This window comes from Paroedura picta, chromosome 18 (genome assembly GCF_049243985.1).
Source record: "Paroedura picta isolate Pp20150507F chromosome 18, Ppicta_v3.0, whole genome shotgun sequence".
In the NCBI taxonomy this organism is placed as follows: Eukaryota; Metazoa; Chordata; class Lepidosauria; order Squamata; family Gekkonidae; genus Paroedura; species Paroedura picta.
In genome coordinates, this window is record NC_135386.1 from 4,778,798 (window position 1) to 4,797,660 (window position 18,863).

Consider the following 18,863-nt stretch of genomic DNA (forward strand, 5'->3'; position numbering starts at 1 on the left):
GCAAACAGGCTGTGGGGGTGCAGTTTCTCGGGCCCTCCCTCCCCGATCGCTTCCCTCCGTCCTTGCCGCACGGTAGGGATGGATACACAGAGATATTTATGCGCACAGGCAGGGAGACGCCACTGGTTCCTGGCGGCCGAACAATAATCTTTTCTTCTCCTGCTGCAGGCACTGCCAAGCTTTCTGTAAACACCTAACCCCAAAAATGTGCCTGTGGATTTGAAACGGCGGAGTCTCTCCCCGCGCTGCCAAGCAACAAAGTCACCCTTCTTGGGCTTCTTATTTTATTTTTCGGGGGGGGAGGAGGGCGGCGAGAAAGGGGAAAGGGGTCCCAGTGTGTCCGATGCTGCAAATGGCAATCCGGGGTCACCGGAACAGTTCCCAGTACTGGGTATCCAGTACCCAGCTGAGATTCTGTCTTGGGTGCTCTGTCCACCTATAGGTCAGCTACTTCAGATTTGGAGCATTTTTATTCATTGGTACCCCACGTTTCTCCTCAAATGGGGACCTCTCCTGAGCCAGCTTGGTGTCTCGGTTCAGGGATGCTTGTGCTGTGGGCTTAGGGGGTTGATTAAAAAGGAAGGCTAAATCAGAGGAGAGAAGAACAGAGTAGGGTGCTTTGGGTTCCCATCGGGGAGAAAAGTGGGTTACAAATGAACTTGAACGATAATAGTAATACATTTTTAGTTCTATCCCACCCTTCCCTGGTTGGGTTCAAAGGAGTAGCTGCTTGCACTCGAAAGCTCACGCCTTGAATAAATCTTTGTTGGTCTTAAAGGTGCCCCTGGACTCTGATTTTATTTCCCTGGTGGGCTGAGGGTGGGTAACAACCAACTGTACAAACAATCATATCAATGCAATAAGAACTTTAGAACATTCAAAACAATTAAACCACCTCCTCCGAATGATAATTCAAAACCCTTTCCGAGGTGGGTCGTAGCTTGGAGGGGCAATAACACCTCTCTCCAACCTTATCCTACGCCTCCTCTATGGAGCTCGGATAAACCTACAATGCCATAGTTCAACACCCTCACCTCTACACCACACTGGCTCAAATGTGTATTAAAAGGCTCACCGGCCTCAAGATCCCACGTAAAAATGGCGCCAAGGAACACACTGGGGAAAGCAGCAGCACGGAAAGGTTCACCCACGTCCGAAGCCACAAAGGACAAGAGGTGATAAAGGTCATCTCTGCCTACCCCCAGGCCTTAACAGTGTTCCGTCATGCGCCCCTCATTTAAACAGCACTTTAAATGTTCCAAACATCTCCTTACCCACGGACGATTGTCTTCCAAGTGTCCAGAGCTATTACTGCTAATGACTTCACCTGCCAATGTTTATCAGCACTGAGATCTGCGGGGAAAGGTGTCAACGGGAGAGAGAGGTTTTAGAAGAAAAAAATATTGAACATGATTGTCATTTTGTCTCTGGATCTTCCTGAGAGAGTGAGAGAGAGAGAGAGAGATGCATAATTATTCCTTTAATTTCTGCTGCTCTTTGTATTATAGTTGTGATTTGCCCAGCTTGCTTTTTGTTTAAGTTGTGCTCGACGCTCTTCCCGAAGCTTCGTGAAGTGGTTAAGAGCGGCAGCCTCTAATCTGGAGAGTTGGGTTTAACTCCCTGCTCCTCCACATGCAGCCAGCTGGGTGACCTTGGGCCAGTCACAGTTCTCTTAGAACTGTTCTTGCAGAGCAGTTCGGTCAGAGCTCTCTCAGCCCCACCTAACTCCCTGGGTGTCTGTTGCGGGGAGAGGAAGGAAAGATGATTGTAAGCCACTTTGAGCCACTTTGAGACTCCTTCGAGTAGTGAAAAGTGGGGTATAAACAAACAACTCTTCTTCTAAGTTACAGCCCAGTTCAGACTTGATAGCAAACCACTGTATGGAATCCTGGATGGCAGGGCAGACATAAAAGCATCGTTCGCCGGCTGAGTGCAAACAAATTATGGTTTGCCAAAAAAACAAGCAATAATTCATTCACTCATGAAGCACAACTGGTTCTGGTCAGGAGTTTGTTCCAAGTTTGTTCCCATTCTGCCAAAACTTTCTCTTGGCATTACATCTGGAACCGGGTCTGTTCATGTGGCCAAGTGCTTCCTTTGATGAGAAGACTCTGTCCTCCAGATACGGATTCACAGATTCCATTCTAATGCGCAAGCGCTGAGCCAGTGTGGGTCAGGGTGCTGGGCTGGGAGACCCACGTTCGAATCCCTGCTCTGCACAGAAGCTGGCTGGGTGAACCTGGGCCGGTCACGCAGCCTCAGCCAACCTGCCATAGAATGTTGTAGTGAGGACGAAATGAAGGAGAAATCAGCGCCGTAAGGTGCTTTGGGTCCTCCCTGGGGAGAAAAGCAGGGTATAAATGAAATAAATAAACATACACGATGTGTGTAGGATGGCCAGCTATGGATTGGGAACTATCTGGAGATTTTGGGGGGTAGAGCTAGGCGTGGGCAGGATATGGGGCAGGGAGGCACCTCGAGGGAGTATAATGCTATGGAGTCCACCTTCGAAAGCTGTCACTGTCTCCAGCAGAACAGATCTCCATGGCCTGGAGATAAGCTGGATCCCCAGGTTCTACTTGGGAACGGGCAACCCTACATGTGTGTTACCATGATTGTCTTCTCCAGAGCCTTATCTTGGTTATCATACAACATGGTGCTTCCACTAGAATCTACATCCTGGGGAAGCATTATGCGCATGTAGGTGCAGTCAAGGCGCAACTGACTTACGGCAGCCCCAGGAAGGGCCTTTCGAGGCAAAGGAGAAGCAGAGGTGGCCTTCCCCCAAAAAGCCCTCCTTGGCAGTCTCCCATCCTAATCCTGACCCTGTTAAGTTTTCAGGATCTGCCAGGCTCCTCCCAGCTCGCTTACCCAGGATTTATTCTGTGATCAAGACTTCTGAATTTAGTACAGAGCGAATCCTCGGTGACGTCAAGCCCACGGTTTCTACTGGACCCCCAAATGCCAGGGAAGCGTTCGAGACAAAGAATGAAGAAGCCTCACTCACTACTAGGGTGAAAGCACCGCTCTGTCAAGAGACAGGAATAGCTCGTGGGGAGAGGAGCAGAATGTATTTTGTCTCCTCGCGTGTGACGCTCTCGGGCATGGGAAATGTGAAGTACATTTGTCACCTAGTGGATCAATCCAACGGGGGGGAAAGCATACAAAGGACTCACCATTAGGAACGGATCACGTCCTTGCAGCTGACGCATGCAGTTAGTCAAATTAAATATTATGTTTCATCAACTGGAAAATATATAATTAATAAACATCTCTCTCTCTCTCTCTCTCTCTCTCTCTCTCTCTCAAAATAATAAATCTTGCTGCAGAGATCTTATTGTGGAAATAAATCCACCAAAATCAACATTGGAGAAGGAACAAGCATTGGATTGTGCGTATGGGTGCACATGCACAGGTTTCTTTCAGGGAAAGCAGAGTTTTTAAATGGAGGAATTGTACCTTGCTCTAGGGCAGGGGTGGCCAAACTGTGGTTCTCCAGATGTCCATGGACTACAATCACCATGAGCCCCTGTCAGCGTACTGACATCTGGAAAGCCACACCCCTGCAAGGCTATTTTCCTCCAGGAGCGAAGAATATTTACAGTCTCATCCAGCTAACCCGGTTTGACGTTAGAAAAAAAAAAGGGGTGGGTGGGGGACATACACAAGCGTATCCCAAAATCTATTTCTGGGCATCATTCCCATAAACCATTTCTGGTTGGCATCCTCCTGCAGCGTTACCAGCCGGCAAGTGGAGACTATCCGGAAATCCACTGCTGAATTAAAAGATTGAGCGCCGTTTTTCCCTTCGCCCTCAATCTCCATTCACCCTCTGCCCCACAGCTATTGTTGTCCTTGTGCTCCTCGAAAGCAAGGCTCCAGATGGGAAAATGTGACCACCTAGGGTGGCTCATTCCGTTCTTGGAAACTCCTGGACATCTGGAAGTACAGCCTGGAGAGGGAAGGTTTTCGGTAGGGGAGGGACTGGAGTTGTCACCTCTACACTGGGGAAACTCCTGGAGGTGTTAAATTGAGGCCTGGGGAGGCCAGGATCTAAATAATTCCCTTGATGTTACTTCCTGAGTCTGGGATTCAGAGATTTAGTTCCCCTCGGTCACCACTGCTATTAGCAATCGATAGCAGCAGTAGCAGGAGTTCTCCAGGCGACACCAGGAGACTGACGACCCCCTCCCAGAGCTCTACAGTCCGGCCACTGAAAATGGAGTCGAATGAACCGGAAAGCAGGAACCCGAAAGCAAAATAAGGGAGGCTCAAAAAGCCAGGCTGGCGAAAATGTGCAGCTCCTGATCACACGGGGAGAATGTCTCCAAATTGGGCTGCCGTGTCCTAAAAGGGCTGGCCTGGGGGAGCCCCGGCAACTCAGAAAGCTGGCAGCTTCCCCGAGACTCTCCCCGGACTCCGCAGTAATCTCAGAGCAAACGGGGCCTCTGAAACAGCCGTTTTCCGCACAGGCTCTCCGCGGGCTCTGCAGAAGTCTCAGGGCAACCTGGGCACGGAGAAAACCCAAGCCAGCTCTGAAAGACAGCCACTGCCGCGTTTCCTCCAGGCAGTGCTAATAATTGCACAGGCTTCCTGGTTCTTTGCCAGGCTTAATTTTTTTTCTTCTGCGAACGGAGTTTGCAGTGGGTTCATTCCAGCCCACCCCCACCTGCCCCGGGCCTAGCAGTGATTGGCAGATTTAGGAGCCGGCGTGCTAGAGAGAGAAGCGGAAAGGGGATGGAGGGAAAGGTTTGCTTTCCCCTTTCCTTTCTCTTTTTCGGATTCCAGGATGCGTTAGAACAGTGGGGCTCATGGGAAGACACAAACTAGTAATAATATAGCTTTTTATATAACGACGACTTTATTTAGCAGAATATTTCTGGGCATGCAGGGTTTTGAGTTAAAATATTTCTGTGCCGCCCTTCCACCCGTATAGGACCTCCAAGGTGGCAAGCATAGGAGCATTGCCTCTCCCCTAGGGATGCCAGCCTCCAGGTGGGACTTGGGTTGCCAGCTCTGGTTTGGGAAAAACCTGGAGATTTGGGGGTGGAGCTTGAGCGGGGTTTGGGGAGGGGCTTCAAAGCTGCCATGTTCTCCAGGGGAACTGATCTCTGTGGTCTGGAGAGGAACTATAATTCCAGGCGGCTCCCAGGTCCCACCTGGAGGCTGGCATCCCTAGATGATCTCTACAAAGATCAGTTCCCCTGGAGAGCATGCATGTCAAAGGAGTTCTTGAACCACTGAGCATCACTTGGTGTGAATAAGCACAGCATGGCTCACATTCTCAGCAGTTCAAAATAAACTGTCCCGATTGCAAAGCGCAAACTGGGAGCGTTGTGTCTGGCACACTGAAAGCAGACATGGTGCGCCAAACAGTGTCAGACTATTCTGCTCCACAGCTACGGAGCTCAATTCCCCTGGAAAACGCAATCCTCTTCCCTGGCACCATCTTGAAAACATCCACGCATTTCCCAAGCCAAGTTCCCAAGAGCTGGCAATCCGAACCGGATCGGCAGTCCTGGAAGCTTCCAAAAATTGTTGGTGCAAGGGGCTCAAAACATCTTCCAAAAGGTCCTTAAAAGGCACTGCGCGGACTGAGGTTCACCAGGGACGGAGGGGTTGTCCCTGGTGAAAGAGGGAGAGGCGGCGGGGGGGGGGGGGGGAGAGCATATGGGGCTCGTCAGGAGAGCAGACTTGACTTCTGCCCCCGCAGAGTAGCGTGAGAGCTAATTCGCTGGGCCTGCCAGTGTGATCGCACTAAAACTTCTCATTAGAAAACAGCAACAGTCACCGCCAAGTTTATGGCTTCATGCAAATCAGCCGCAAATATGCACAGTGCTATCGACAAATATGCAAATCGCCTCGTTAGCAATTTGCATAAAACATCCCTGCGACGGGAGAATGTGTCTAATCTTTTCTTCTCCCTTTCCCGGAAGATGACAACGTGAAACAAAGAGCGTTTGCACCGCGTGGCGCGTAAATCACAAGAGAATGACCCGACCCGGACACTCTCCTTTGCTCCCTTTCTTGCTAATAAGAACAGGTCGTATTTACCCAGGTTCAAATCCACACTCTGCCGGGGAAATCACCGGGTAGGTCTCCTGTATTTGTTGTCCCGCTGGCCAAATGTTGTCTGTATTTGTTGCCCGCTGGCCACCTGAAGGCTGCCAGGAGGGGGGGAAAATATTTTAATGGCGCCACCCAAAATATTCAATTGCATCACCCGTGTTGCATCACCCGTGTGATAGTGACGTGATCCTCCGCTCCTGCCCAAATCCTAGAGAGTGGACCCATTCAAGCAACATGACATCACTTCCGGGATCTGCCGGAAGTGACATCACAGGGAGCGACGGGAGGGGTGTGAAATCGAACCTGGCTCTCCACATTAGAAGCCACCACGCTTAACCACCCCACCAAGCTCTTCACTTGTGGATGGATGAGGGTTCCCACAAGTGGCCAAGCAGCGTGTGGGGCGCTACCTTGAATGGATCAGAGTGTATTTGGACGTATGGTAGGGTTGTCAGGTATGGCTTGGGGAATACCTGGAGATTTTGGGGAAGGGGAGGGAGCTCACCTGGGTATAAGGCCATAAAGTCGGCCTTCCAAGCCAGCCATTTTGTCCCCATGGGAATTGATCTCTGTTGCCTGGCGATTCTGTCATTCGGGAAGGGGTGTGTGTCTCCAGACACCACCTGGAGGCTGGCAACGCCAACACACAGCATCACTTCTGTACACCTAAGAGTCTGAATGTTCTGTGTTGTCTGCGATGGTTGCCAGTCTTGAACGCAGCTTCTCAGCACTGCAGGCACAATGGCGGCAGACCTGCCGTCTCCCCCTTCCGCAATGACTATCATTTGCACATCCGATCCCCTCCCTCGTTTTTTTTTGTTTTGCTTTTGTTTTCGTTAGCTCCCGAAAGGCAGTTGGCCTTTCTGAAAAAAACCTCCATATTGATCTCAGCTGCGATGTCGTCCAATAAAACACATTGACAGAAACTATTTATGTTGGCGGGGCCTCTGGTTACAGCAGACCTCTTGGGCGCGTGTAAAAAGAGGGTAAGCATCCTGCCTGCAATTCACAGATTAGCTCTTTCAGCTCCACACACCGGCTCCATTCAATCCGCCGCCCGCGATTAGGATCGGGAGTGATTTCCTGTCTCTCCCTGCTCGCAGCCTTATGGTGATAGATCAGTTTCGGCTCCCGGGAGGGAAGAGGGCTGCCACGGCCACAGCGAAGGACGGACCCCTGTTTCCCCTTCCCCGCCCCCCTCTCCAGCTCCACGATGTCCTTCGTTGAGTGTGCAGCAGCGAAAGCATCAGTGGCGAATCCGGCACCGGAAAGGAAGCTCCAAGACTTATTCTGCACGCTTGAGTTAATCCTGATTTTCTGGGGAGTGAATCTGCAATGGCTGGTATCTGTTTTGGGCAGGGCTCTCCCGTCCTCCTTCCGCATTCTCACAGTGGTGGAGCCAGTTGATTCTCTTCCCCACCTGCCTTCAGTAATGAGGTTGTTCCGGGAATGCCGCGGGGAGCGTCACAGCACGCCCTTTAGAAATGGCCCTCAAATAGAGTGCTGGAACATTGTAATGAGAGACTTAAGTGGGTTCTCTGAATGACCAGCTTTCTTTTTAAGAAGATGGGAGATCTCCAGGAGAACTGATCTCTATAGCATGAAGATGAGCTGCAATTTCGGGGTGTCCTCAGGTCTCAGTTGGAGGCTGGCATCTCTACTCCAGTCACTGGGCTGTTTTGAGTGGCACTCATATAGCTTTATGATACAGGACAGTGGTTCTCCACCTTCCTAATGCCGCGACCCTTTAATACAGTTCCTCCTGTTGTAGTGACCCCCAACCATAAAATTCTGCAAGGGATCTTTCACAGAAATTAAACCAAAACTGACCAATGGCGTGAAGATCCATTGTTCATGATTGTATATAAATTGGTTTTTTTTTCCCCCAGGGTTTCTCAGTTCAGTTCTGCCTCTTGTCCCACCAGGCCGATCTCACTCTTTTCCGCTGCTCCAGACAGACGAACGCTCTGTCTCGATCTACCCCGCAAGGCTGTTGTGTGGATGGCACCCCCCTGGGCCAAGCTGCTTGCCCTGCCTCAACCCCTGTGAAAGGGTCATTCGATCCCCAGTTTAAGATCCACTGATATAGAAGGAAGGGGGGGGGGAGGAAGAGTGAGGCTATTGTGCTTGCCTCCCCCCATTTGCAAATTATAGGGAAGCAGTTAGTTCAAAACAGTTTCTCTGTGGCCAGGCTTCCCCCCTCCCCTTTTCCTCTGCGCAGCTTTCTGCTTACCTAGCCACAAGACAGGTACCAGAGGAGAGACAGGGCAGCAGCTGTCCTTACCAACACACCGGCAACCCTCCATCTGCCTCACCTGAATCAGCAGCTACGTTGCCAACGGGTGGGCACGAGGGTGCGCCCAAACACACATGGCACCCGCACCATTTTCACGCCCGCCAACTGCCTCCGCGTCCCGGTCCCCGTCCCTGACGAAGACGGAGTGCTTTTTCACTCTCCTTGTTTTTTGCACCCTGGGAAGGTGTCGGTGGGGGGAGGGCGCACTGAAATAAGGCAGCATAAAAGTGGAGGCATAAAAACCGGCCGACTCTTCTCAATGCACTGGAGGACGCTAATTAGATCATAAACGCTGCCGGAGAGGTACAAGCAGCAGCCGCTGCAGATTATGCGCAACCGCATTCATTGTTCGGTTAACCCGTTCCAGAGCGCTTGAGAAAAACGGGAGGCAGGAGGAACCCGAGAGGAAAGAACTGCTGCGTGTGTCCCTCTTTTCCAAGTGGTGACGTTACTCCGATTGGTCTCTCCTTGGGGGAAAGGGAACTGGAAGCTTATGGCACTTGCTGTAATATTAGCTTTATTTACAGTAGAGAGACAGATGGAGAAGGAGAGTTGGCTCTTAGATGCTACTTTTCTCTACACAAATGAGTCTCAAAGCAGCTTATAATTGCCTTCCCTTTCCTCTCCCCTCAACAGACACCCTGTGGGATGGATGAGGCTGAGAGAGCCCTGAGATTACTGAAGAAGAAGAAGAGTTGGTTCTTATACGCTGCTTTTCTCTCCCCGAAGGAGACTCCAAGTGGCTTCCAATTTGCCTTCCCTTTTCTCTTCCCACAACAGACACCCTGTGGGGTGGGTGAGGCTGAGAGAGCCCTGATATCACTGCCCGGTCAGAACAGTTTTATCAGCGCCATGGGGAGCCCAAGGTCACCCAGCTGGCTGCATGTGGGGGAGCTCAGAATCGAACCCGGCTCGCCAGATTAGAAGTCCGCACTCCTAACCACTACATCAAGCTGCCTCTACCACTGCACCTTTTTCTTTTTCCTGTTTTAAATTACAACAAAGTTTGTGGTTTGCTGACAAGAGGCATTCTTCGAAAAAAAATGCACAGGAGCTGTGGAATTAATTTTTGTGACATACAGCAGGGAAGAGCCATCAGGAGTGCGTTGTGAAAGAATGTGCACCCAGTTGTTTTCAGAGTGAGGACAGAAAACTCCATATCGTTTGGGGGAAAGAACTGATTTCAGATTCAGGTGGTCAGCTAAGGTCATCAGCTGCCATGTGGTGGCTAGAGATCTCCTGGGATCACGAGTGATCTCAGGCAAAGAAAATGGCTGCTTTGGGAGGTGGGTTCTAGGAGACAGAAGTCCCTGTGAGTTTGTATCAGTAGAACGAAATTCACATCCAGTAAGCACCTCCAAGGCCAACAAAATCTTCTCAGGGTATAAGCTTTCGTGAGTCAAAGCTCCCTTTGTCAGATACCCAGTTTTGCAGTCCCTCTTTTCTGACAAACTACACCCATTTCGATTTCGATTATCTGCTGCGCAAATCAAACACACGAGTCTCCGTTTTCTGTTTTACACAGTTTCCTCATGCTAAATCTATGCGTTCTAATGTTATTTTCTGTGGATAAAAGGCATAAGAGAAACAAATGGATCGGCAACGCCAGCAACACGTAAAGCTGCCTTTCACCAAGTCTGACCATATTGTCTACTCTGACTGACAGCAGCTCTCCAGCATCTCAGGTACAGGAAGGTTTTCATATCACCTCTTACCTGATCCTTTGAACTGAGGATGCCGTGGATTGGATCCTGGAACCTCCTGCAAGCCAAGAAGAAAAAGAAGAGTTGGTTCTTATATGCCGCTTTTCTCTACCCAAAGGAGGCTCAAAGCAGCTTCCATTCGCCTTCCTTTTCCTCTCAACAACAGACACCCTGTGAGGTGGGTGAGGCTGAGAGAGCCCTGATATTTCTGCTCAGTCAGAACAGCTTTATCAGTGCTGTGACTAGGCCAAGGTCACCCAGCTGGCTGCATGTAGCAGAGCGGGGAATCAAACCTGGCTCGCCAGATTAGAAGTCTGCACTCCTAACCACTACACCGAGCTGGCTCCAAGGAGATGCCACCACTGAGTCAAGACCCCCTCCCCAAATTTTACAAAATGATCAGAAAGGTTCACCTATTGCTCGCCAGACTGTCCTCCCGTGAACGCTCAGGAAGCGGCCTTATGCTGAGTCGGATCATGGGTCCATCAAGGTGGATACTGGCTGCTCTGACTGGCAGCGGCTCTCCGGAATTCCTGGGGAAGTCTTGGGTGTCACCTGATCCTTTTCACTGAGGATGCCGTGCTTTGGACCCTGGGATCTTCCACGTGCTAAGCAGGTGCTCTACTACAAAATGGGCAAAATAAAAAGGATCAAAAACTCAATAGGGCATCTTTGGTACTTTCCCTACTTAAAACCTTCTGCATGCAACTGTCTTCCTTTTTTTAAAAAAAAAAAAAAAAGAGAAATTAACAGCTGCTGCCTAAGAACTTGGGAGTCCACAAAGGAGGCTGCAATTTAGAGCTGCCAACCTCCAGGTGGGACCTGGAGATCTCCCAGAATTACAACTTTTCTCCAGCCCTGGAGAAATGGCTGCTTAGGGTGGTTGACTGTGCAAACAAAAAAGGATAGGAAGATACAGCATAATACAACCAGGATTATTGGACTTGTTGCATGGTAGACTAGCATTATACCCCTCTGAGGTCCCTCCCCCCGAAAAAAACCCCCACCCTTTCCAGGCCCCAGCCCCAAATCTCCAGGAATTTCCCCAGATTAGGCCACCCAGACCCCCATGCAAAAGGCGCATCGTGACAACACGCAGCAACAAACTGGAACTACGGATGCCCAGTCAATCTACATCCTTGCTTGTGTTAACATTTGCGAAATGTTAGGTCGATATATGCCGTTCCGGAGCTACCGGCTGAGGCTTAACAAACCCGGCAGAGCAAGTCCTTTGGGGACGCCTGCTGCATTAGCAACATTTCAAAAGTGATATTATAAAACACCGAGATGGAGCATGATGCGATCCATTCAGTGTATCCCGGGGAGGGGGGCGGGAGAGAAATTCGACGAATGCGTTTCCACCCACGCTGCATTTGGCTAAAACTCCATTTTGCTGTTACGCAAAGCGCTGCACGCTTCAGCTTTTTGCAGTTCCACGGCGACGTCCCTGCGGGAACCCTCCTGCCGAAGATGTGCGTGTTTCAGACACGTGTCCGACTCCTCTCTCTCTTAGGCCAGCTCCCCTTCGAGCATTAAGCGGGGCGCAGAAATGCAAGCCATGTCCGCAGCTCGCTTGCTGGAGCGTATGCCGTGGTGGGTGTTTCCGTCTTCTCCAGAAACGCGGGCTTGGCGTTTTCTTTCTTTCTTTTTCTTCTTTTCCCGTAATAAATGCTAAATTTGGGTAATTGTGCTCGGGTACTCGACATGTTTTATGTACCCTGATATATTGCATGCAATTTGCGGGGAGGGGGGGAGGAAGAGGGCTGCCGGCCTCAAAATGGGATTCAGCCAGTTGCCAGGCCCGGGGACTGAAAAAGAAATTGCACACAGTTCCTGCTGAAAAGCTTCTGTTGCGGTTTTGTAGCAAAAGCCACAGCCAGCCTGCCTTGTTAGGTAGGCCTCTCCGTTTTCTGTCAAATGGACTCAAAGAAATGAATGGGGGGAAACAATTCGTGTTTTCCTTGCAAGGATTTTTGTTAACCCTCCGTCAAATGCAAATCTATCATGTCACGAATTTTAAGAATCACCCTTCTGGGGGGAAAACCTTAAGTGGGGAGAGGCACTGCTCTAAGCTAGAGCTGCCCATTTCCAGGGGAGGGCTGGAGTTCTCCTGGGGTTACAACTGACCTCCAAATGACAGAGACCAGCTCCCTTGGAGAAAAGGACAGTTCTGGTGAGCAGACTCTATGGTATACCATTGAACCCAGGAGAAAAGGACGTTCCTCCCCAGGCAGTGCCCTCAAATCTCCAGAAATCTTTCAAGTCATGGTTGGCAGCCATGGTTGGCAACCATGGATTTCCTTGGTGGTCTCCCATTTAAAATGCCAACCAGGATCATCCCTGCTTAGTTATAAGAGCGGCTGAGATCGGGCTGTTCCAAGTCAGGAAAGGTGTTCATTTTAAAGGTATGAAAAGCATCATCAAATTGTGGCTGACTCACAGAGACCCCCTCCTGCAGTTTCTGCGTAGAGTTGCCAGCTCTGGGTTGATCAACAACCAGAGATTTTGGGAGCAGAGCTTGGGAAAGGTGGGGTTTGCGGAGGGGAGAGGCCCGCGCAGTCATTTTCTCCAAGGGAACTGATACCTGTTGTCCGGAGACCAGATGTAACCCTGGGAGATCTCCAGCCACCATCTGGAGGCTGGCAACCCTATCTTCAGGGCAACAGGAAAAACAGCACAGGAAGTTTGCCGTTCCCTGTCCTTGTGTAGCAGATCGCACATGCACCCAAACACACCCGCAAACTCTACCAGACCCGGAATCCTTTTTTATGTCCCACAAAGTCAGCACTGAAAGCAGCATTGGGAAGGAAGGGTTAAAGAAAGGTGTCGTTTCCAGAAGCAGAATAAAATAATCTGGCATGTCGGGAGCCGGGCTGAACAAGGATATGTAACCAAACATGGAAAGAATGATGAATTCGAGAAAAGCGGTTCTTCGTTCTGGCAAGCAGCTTGTGTTGCCTCCTGGCTGCCGTGCACCACCTGGCCCCGTTTCCAGCCCTTGGGCCGGTTGCCAGCCCCGAGAGTGGAAAGGCTCAGGAGTCCGATGGTCTTGCCAATGTGTCATTCCCCTGATTTTCCCTCGCTCCAGCCCCGATAGTGTTTCTTTACTCATTCGGCTCGGGGGTAGGACATCATGATCGATGTGCGGAAGGCCCCGGGCTCAGTCCCTGGCATCTCCAGGTAAAAGGATCAGGCAGCAGGTGGGGTTCAAAACCTGCTGGGGTTTTCAAGACAGGAGCTGCTCAGAGCAACCCTGGATTTCCTTGCTGGCCTCCCAGGCAAGAACTAACAGGGGTAAACTCTACTTCGTTTCTGAGAAGATTACGCCTAATGGGGAGTTGGTGGAGCGTGCTCCCTGGAGTGCTGGCCGGCACTTGCTCCGTAGCCCAAGGACCCCTCGAAGTTAGCATTTCTAAGCAGATATCAGAGAGCACAGCTGGTGCTGCTTGGGGTGAACCTGGTGTGACCCCCCAACACACACACACACACACACACCTGCTCCTCCACAGCTAGGTGACCGTAGCCCAGTCACAGCTCTCTCAGAACTATTATGAGCAGTTCTTTCAGGGCTCTCTCAGCCCCACTACCTCACAGGGCGCCTGTTGTGAGGAGAGCAATTTATAAGCCGCTTTGGGACTACTCCAGTGAGGTGTAAAAAAACCCAGCTCCTCCACTGTTTCTGCAGGAGGCAGAGCCAGCCTCAAAAGGATGGCTCCGGCTGAACTTCAGTCACACCACGTGTGCGGTGCTGGCGACTGCTGCCGCCAAAGCAACATTTTAAAAACTCTACCCAGCCAATCAGAAGCCTTGCTGGACAGGCCCCAACCACTTCCATGAAACACTTGCCAGGCATCGGGCAATGGGCTGGCGGAGACTCATGTGCCCCACATTGGGGACCCCGATCTACAGCCTGCTTCGAGACAGGGAGAGGGTTTTTATTTGGGGGGACGAGGAGAAGAACTCCTTGGTGCATCCCACAACGCTCTCGGCAATGCACGCTATTACGGAGCCCTGGTCCACTGCAGCTATAGTGAGGTTCCCCAGACCTGGCATCTCTGCGAACAGGACTGGTATCTGTGCAGACATCCGATGCACTGAGAATCATAACAGGCTATTGATCCCCTCCCTTCGGGGCCTGAGCAGCTTGCCAGCTGGAGCAAGGCAGAACAGCCCCCCCCCTTGCTGCCGCCGCCCCCGCCACCACCACGCACACAAACCCTGAAGGATGGGATTCTGCCATTAGGAGCTTTATTAGAAGTTTATGCTTTCCTCTGCCGTTTCCGGCATCGGCTGGTAGCGCCGAGACAGAAATCTGGGCTAGATGGAATGCGGGTCGACTCAGCTCCGGCTGGTTTTATGTTCTAATTCAAAATTTATAACTCTCCAAAGTACGGCTCCGCACAGCCGATATCTCCAATGTCTTTTTGATCCAGCAAGAGGTGGGCGGGGCCCTATAGTTAACAAAAGTGTGTGTGTGTGTGTGGGGGGGGTTTCGCATGGTAGAGATAGTATTTCTTCGGGGGGTTTCTAAACATTCTCTTGCCTTTAAGAACAGAGAGGTTTCTCTTATGCCGTGCGCTTTTGAACAGGAAGGGAAAGCTAAAAGCCCGGAGGCCCGAGATGGAAGGCCAGGGTTCTTCTGACCTGCACAGCTTCTGAGATCGGATGAGGTCAGTCTAGCCAGGGCCCTCCAGGTCAGGTTGAAAGGAAGATCCGAGCCCTGAGACCCGGGCCCTGTCGGAGATACCACGGTTCTACAGGGCTCGCAAGATGGAGATGGGAGATTTGAGAGCGGGTTTTGCAGAGGGGAAGGACTGGTGCCATACAGTAAGAGTTGCCAGCTCTAGGTTGAGAAATACTTGGAGATTTGGGGGTGGAGACGGAGGAGGGTGTGGTTTGGGGGCATAATGCCATAGAGTCTGACTTCAAAAGTGGCTATTTTCTCCAGGTGTTCTGTCCCTGGAGAGCAGTTGGAATAGCAGGAGATCTCCAGCCGCCCCCTAGAGGTTGGCAACCCTACATGCAGTCCGCCTTCCAACACAGCCATTTTCTCCAGAAGTGGAATAAATGTTTTAAATCGATAAATAGTAAATAACTAAACAATGTATACAGTCTGCAGATCCGCCGTAAATTCGGAGGGTCTCCAATCCCTGCCTGCAGGTTGCCAGCCCTGTGGTCTCCACTCTCACGGCTGTGCCTGGCCCCTCTGAGACGCAGACTGATCTGTGCCCCGCACCCCTTTGAACCGGCCCCCCTTGCTTTCAGGACCCCCCAAATCACAAAAGATATACAGCCATAGCTTCCACTGACAAGCCAGTCAATGGGCCTCATGCAAATTTGTGCTTTCATGCTACTAATAAATATCGATCTCCTCTTTGCTCTGTGCCAGACTGCAATAAAACAGCATTTTCAGCACCTGCCAGACTGAGACCCCTCCTGTTGGTTACCGCCCCCAAGTGGTTGTGCTTATTAGCTGGATGGCGTTTAGGCGTCGGCTATGCACTGGCACCTTGGAATGCAAATCTGAGCAGCAGGCTGTGCTATCGGAACAGAAGTTATCAGGGGTCAGCCCAAAGAAAAGGGACCTTCCAAGATGGGGGTCCATGCTGGTGGGGGAGAGGGGGGGGCTTCAGACACTGAGGAGCTCCCTGCAACCAAACACAGGCCTGACCGAAGAGGGCTTCACCCACAAAAAGCATGCTAGAAGTGAAAGACAGAAGAAGGAGGGAACAATCGTTACAGGAGGACATCAATATAGCCTATCATTGTAGAGGATGTAATCATAGGAGAGCTAGCATCGTGTGGGGTTTAAAGATCTGGAGAACCAGGTTGGATTCCCCACTCCTCCACCGGCAGCCAACTGGGTGACCTTCAGCCACTCACAGTTCTCTTACGACTGTTCTCTCGGAGCAGTTCTCCCAGAGCTCTCTCAGCCTCACCTGCCTCACAGGGTGTTTGTTCTGGGGAGGGGGGAAGGAAGGGTGTTTGTAAGCCCCTCGGAGACTCTTTCTCAATATCCCGACTGCTTAAGTGATTGCTGCGAACTAGAAACACTAACCTCCCAACCCAAAAACGAGGACAGAGACAGAGCTGCACGTATTTAGAAAGGCCGTTTCTGTGACGGTGGAAACACTCCAAGCACAGGGAGGCTGAAACCACCCAACTGACTTTTTGGGGTTTGGCAAAGTAGGGGAAGAAACAAACTGAACCTGACAAGCCTGGTGTAAGTTTACAGGCCAGGCTTCAAGACAGAGGAATCGAATATCCACTCTGCTCCAAGCGGAGACATTCCTCTTAAAGGAACATGGAGTCCTTCCGCAGAGATGTCCAAAGCCCTTGGCTTTGGCGATGCCCCACTGGCCCTTAGGGCCGCCCCAAAGGCAGGAAGGACGTACAAAGCTCCACCACCTTAGTGCAAGCCATCCAGCTTGTGAAGGATTCACTTGTGCTTGCTTCGACCTGGTCAAGGGGACCGAGCAGATTTCAACTGAACGGTGGCTTCGCTTTGAAGCAAAGAAACAAGTCCTCGCTGTCCTTCTCTCCCATCCTCACGAGAGAGCATCCCATCCAGAGTGCCGCCTACGTGTGACCCCGACGTGATCCTCTAATCCCACTGCATTTCCAGCACAGCTCTCTTATGTACACAGCTTCTTCCTGTCGCGGAACCTTCTCCCGAACCTTGCCCCGGGGCCGGTCCAGGATCCCAATGCCTTCGATGCTTCCCTGGATCCCAGATGTCTGCCACCGTGACCTCTCCCCGCCGCACACGCCCACGATGCAGATACACGCAAGGCGAGTCAGACTTTCCGCCATGTCCGGGAGGCTGTTGTGGCTGGCAAGGAGGCGCGGTTCTAAACAAGACGCGCCATTTATCAACCCCCCTCGTAAACTGTTTACCTAGCCCAGAGAGAGAGAATGACGGAACCGGAGCAGCTGTGACTTTCGCCTCAGATGTCCCCAATGCTCAGATTCTCCCCCCCCCACAGAAAAACAAGCTACTTGGACAGAATAGGCAAAGGCGTAGCGGCAGGGAAGGTGTTAAAACCACTGTGCGTTATTTTTCCAATATTCCTGGGCCAACCTATATGAGAAACCGCTTGGTGTCTACCCAAATTAAGGCCTAAACAGGGGGTTGTGGACCAGCCAGCTGCAGCAGAGCTCTGTGATGAAGGGGACTCACCTGGGAAGAGGCAACCAGCAGACCTGACCCAAATCTACAGCCAGTAACAGAGTCGCTGCAGGAGGAGGCGGTTTCTGAGGAGCCGGACATGGATTCATAGCCAGGCACCAGTATAATGGCCCCTCAGCCCCCCAGTCCGGAGTGGGCAACAGAGAGCCAGCAGGCGGCCAGCTCACCTCCCCATCACCAAAGCTGCAGGAACAGTATAGAAGGGAGGCTAGGAGGGAGATGCAGGGTGCAGTGCCAGACTGGCAGCACAGCGCCAGTTCCATGTCAGCAATGAGGAGTGTTCGCAGGAGCAGGACTGAGGTGGCTGGCAGGTGTTTAGCCTCATGTATAAAAGCCATAATCCAGGGAGTAGGTGGGTGGAAGTAATGTGTCTGACAGTTCCTGACCTTGCAGTCTGGATTCCTCATTGAGTCCCTTGTCTCTATTGGATTCCCTTTTGGACTTGAAGCTAAGTGAGCTTTAACCAGCATCTGAATGTTGGAATTATATTCTGACTACCACTTTTTGCCTGCTGTGTGTCTGCAATCTGGACACAGGAACGGACTTAGGTGATGGCCAACAGGGGCAGTTCACCAGACACCAGCACGTCAGACGAAACACTCTTGACTTTGGGGCAAAACTCTATGGTATAATTTTGCCATAAAGCAGAGTCTCATACCCGCTCCTCCCCACCCAAAACTGGCAGAACTGCCATCGACAACTTCACCACACGCAGACACTGCCTGCCACCTTGCAGAGTTCCCGCTGGCATGCAGTATCTGTGGCGGAGTTGCAAATGGCAGCTCTGCAAGTTTCAGATGGGGAAGATCGTGGGTTCAATCCCCCACCTTCCTTGATCGCCTGAAGCAGGGGGAGAGGCGCCAAAGCAGGGGATCCGCAGGTCACAACGATAAGTCTGCCATCCTTCGGGGCGACATGGAAGTTGGCAACCCTGCCCTCCAAGGCTGCCAAAAACCAGTTGTAATTCCAGGAAATCTGGAGGTGGTCGACCATAATTTGTAGACAAGAAAACCATTAAAATGGCAGATTTTTGGGGAGGAGTCCTCTCCCATGGGGGGTAGGAAATCAGGCCATGTTGGATGAAGGATGAGGCAAGCTCTGGGAAGGAGAGGAGCCTAGGGGAGAGGAAAGATTAATCATTATCGGCAGAGGAGAATGCACACAGCAAAACAAAAGCCAATAGTATTTTTGATTACAGGCCCTTTGCCGCCCAGCGAGCAGCTCAGGGATGGGACCTAACGAAAGAAAGAGGTTCTCTTCTCCTCTCCGTTTCCCCACCAGCAGAAGCAACAGCCACCCTCCCGCCCCGACCAAATAAAGTAAAATAAAAAAAAAACGGCTCTGATTATTAAGAAGGGAGATTAGGTTTCAGAATGGAAAATATTTACTCAGGCCCAAAGCTGCCTAATTCGTTCTGCCCTGCAAGCAATTTTAAAGTTTTGTATTATAATTGGATGGAAGAATGACATTTGGTGCCTATACAAATATGGATTTGTGGATATCGTTTGCCCACAATTCCGGTGGAGGGGGAAGAAAAACACCCTCCGCCTGCTAACCTTAGGTAGCTTTAATGCTTCTGTACTCAACCAGTAATGGCTGGGGAGGT

General features: G+C 51.2%; 1 protein-coding gene across 7 annotated transcripts in view; it reads right to left on the minus strand.

The window, feature by feature from the left end:
• Positions 1–18,863, minus strand: part of LOC143827697 (uncharacterized) — a 96,300-nt gene that overhangs the window by 57,283 nt on the left and 20,154 nt on the right. For 3 of the 7 annotated variants that reach the window (XM_077317512.1, XM_077317514.1, XM_077317513.1), the window contains exons 4-5: positions 10,482–10,692; positions 10,081–10,126 (exon numbers count right to left, since the gene is read on the minus strand). In XM_077317512.1, the coding sequence (XP_077173627.1) occupies positions 10,081–10,126; positions 10,482–10,546 (111 nt within the window). In that variant the 5' untranslated portion in view covers positions 10,547–10,692. Of the gene's footprint in view, positions 1–1,274; positions 1,354–10,080; positions 10,127–10,481; positions 10,693–18,863 lie in introns of all 7 variants that reach the window. The other 4 variants (XR_013227385.1, XR_013227386.1, XM_077317515.1 and 1 more) reach the window with 3 other exon arrangements.